The sequence below is a fragment of the Neophocaena asiaeorientalis genome, unplaced genomic scaffold (assembly GCF_003031525.2).
Source record: "Neophocaena asiaeorientalis asiaeorientalis breed wild unplaced genomic scaffold, Neophocaena_asiaeorientalis_V1.1 scaffold198, whole genome shotgun sequence".
Lineage (NCBI taxonomy): Eukaryota > Metazoa > Chordata > Mammalia > Artiodactyla > Phocoenidae > Neophocaena > Neophocaena asiaeorientalis.
Window position 1 is genome coordinate 2851679 of NW_020175221.1, and position 2344 is coordinate 2854022.

The following is a 2344-nucleotide window of genomic DNA, read 5'->3' on the forward strand; positions in this document are numbered from 1 at the left end:
CTTTTTTTTCATCTGGTGGTAAAATACTAGTGCAACTTTTCATCAAAATAAAGTTTACCACAGATATGAGTGAATTTTCCCAATTGAAAATGGCCCTTCAGCCGCCACTGAATGAAATTTCTCAATCTAACTGAAGTGAAAAAGAACCGGTAGCTGTCACTATAAGGAAAATACCGAGTGCTATAGCATGACCTACATTGCTCCTCGCAACACAAACTCTGAAAGACCCAGAGGCGCTTTACAGAAGTTTAGTTGAATTTGAAAAGGCACATGGGTGTGGTTGGTTTTTAAACATTCTAGAAATTTGCCGCCACCACCACCGTTTCTGTCGCAGAGATGACATCTGTGACTGTCAGGGTAGACGAGAGTGTTGTTCCAGCTAAAGAAAGCCAGAAGCCAAGATGTAACCGCACAGTAACAATGCACTTGTCTTCATGCAGCCTTGTGTTTCCTACATATTCAAATGTTCTAACATGCCTTAGAATACATAAACTTGTATTCTAATGATTTTACGTTTGATTTTACAATATGGGGGAAAAAAAAACTTGAGGAAGGACATGACTGGGCAAAGAGAGAAAGGAGAACCCTTACCACAATGAAAATAGATACATTCGTACCCAACTATATAATAAGAATATAATCCATTTCAGTTTTCCAGAAATATACTTCTCAAAGCTTCCCATTCACTTATGGGAAAGATCCCTCCTCTGTGGCATCAAGTGGGGGAAAATCAGTTTGTTTCAATAGAAACAGTTCAACACAACAGGAAAGAGCTTAACTTTGGTCCACATGTCTTTTAGCTTAAGGACAGTCACACTGCCCATCCATCATCAGTTCAAAAACTCAACACATAAACTTAAAAATATATTCATTTGTTATTTCATTCTAAAACTGGCATAGGTGTTCTGTTCTCATTTTCTGACTTTTCAGCTTGGGAATCCACTGTTGATTTGGTCTCTAAACCCTCAGCATCTTCGTGATCTTCTCTGGCCGCCGCAGCAGCATCTGCTTGGGTAGGCTCTCTCTCCTCTTGGTTCATGATTTCAGGGGTCACTTGATCCAAGTCTGCTTCTAGAAGCTCAGTTTGTACTTCCACTGTTTCCACGCGCTCTCCCGAAGATACCTTTTATTGAATATTTCATACTTGAAACTCTCAGTGGAGTGTGATTTCATGTGTTCCTTAAAATGGTAAAACAATTTAAATGAACGGTTACATTTCTCACAATGGAACAAATCCTTCACATGTGACAGCTGAAGTTCCACAATTTCAATACCTTCTACCTGTTTGCTTGTGGGGTCAGAGGCACAGCCATCTTCATCTTTAATCTGCCCTTTTCTATCACCTTGACGGTACTTGCTGGTGATATCTGCCAATAATGCCAGAGCGGAATCATCAGAGGAACCTGTGCTCTGAATATACTTTATGGACTGCCTGGCAGTAGCCACATCCTCTAACGTTTCAATGCCTTCATCTTCCACTTCGATTGTGCCTTCAGCAATCTCCACCTCGATTTCAACAGGTTCAGATTCTGCAGACGGCAATGACTCAGTGATAACATTTGAAGTTTCTGCAATCTTTCTTTTTTTTGCTTCACTTTTTCCTGTGGTAGTTTCCTCTAGTGGAGCTGAGTTTTCTTTGTTCCTGACTTCAAGGGCTTTGATAGCTTCTAGCATTTGTAGAAACTCTGCTGTTTTCCATACATCGTTGGCTTCTTCTTCTCCTTGTATCATTAATTTTGCTGTATATGTGAACTCAATCAAATGATGAAAGGCCATTTTACTAACGCCTTCTATCTCCACCAAAGGTTCCTGAGTAAACTCCCGAAAGAATTTGTAAAAGAACTTGCTGCGAGCAGCCAAAACAGCCTTGTGGGCCTTAAAATGGTGTCCGTCGACAATCAGGGTGATGTCAGTAAACCGGTCCTGCTCTCGCTGTTCATTCAATCGGTCCAGGATCATTTTATGATGTTCAGGGAACTCCTGAAGGCATTCCATCGTCTCTTCGGCCTCCGTGGCCATCGGGTTGTTCTAGCTCACGATCCTCCCTCTCTCCTTTCCGTCCCAAAAGCCTTACCTTCTCTACTCGCCCCTCTCGGGGCGTAACTCGCCCCACACTTTTCCCTAACCCTGAACAGCGCCTCACCCGCCATTTCCTCGCGAGTGCCCGGGCGCTCCCTCTGCTTGGGTCCGGCTGGCGCACGTGGGCTCGCTCCGAGACCCGGACGGCTGCGGCGCGGGCGGCGGCGGCGGCCACCTGTTAGATGTATTTCTATGTATTTGGTATTTTTGATGCTGTTGCAAGTTATATTATTTTGTAAATTTCAATCTCTGTTGCTCATATCAG

General features: G+C 43.3%; 1 protein-coding gene across 1 annotated transcript; it reads right to left on the reverse strand.

The window, feature by feature from the left end:
• Positions 1–1071: 1071 nt before the first annotated feature.
• Positions 1072–2022, reverse strand: LOC112413417 (zinc finger protein 131-like). The gene is made up of 2 exons (XM_024765374.1): positions 1282–2022; positions 1072–1179 (listed from the first exon to the last, which is right to left on the reverse strand). Exons 1-2 carry the CDS (start codon positions 2017–2019, stop codon positions 1072–1074), a joined length of 846 nt encoding a protein of 281 aa, XP_024621142.1. The 5' UTR covers positions 2020–2022.
• Between the last annotated feature and the right edge of the window lie 322 nt (positions 2023–2344).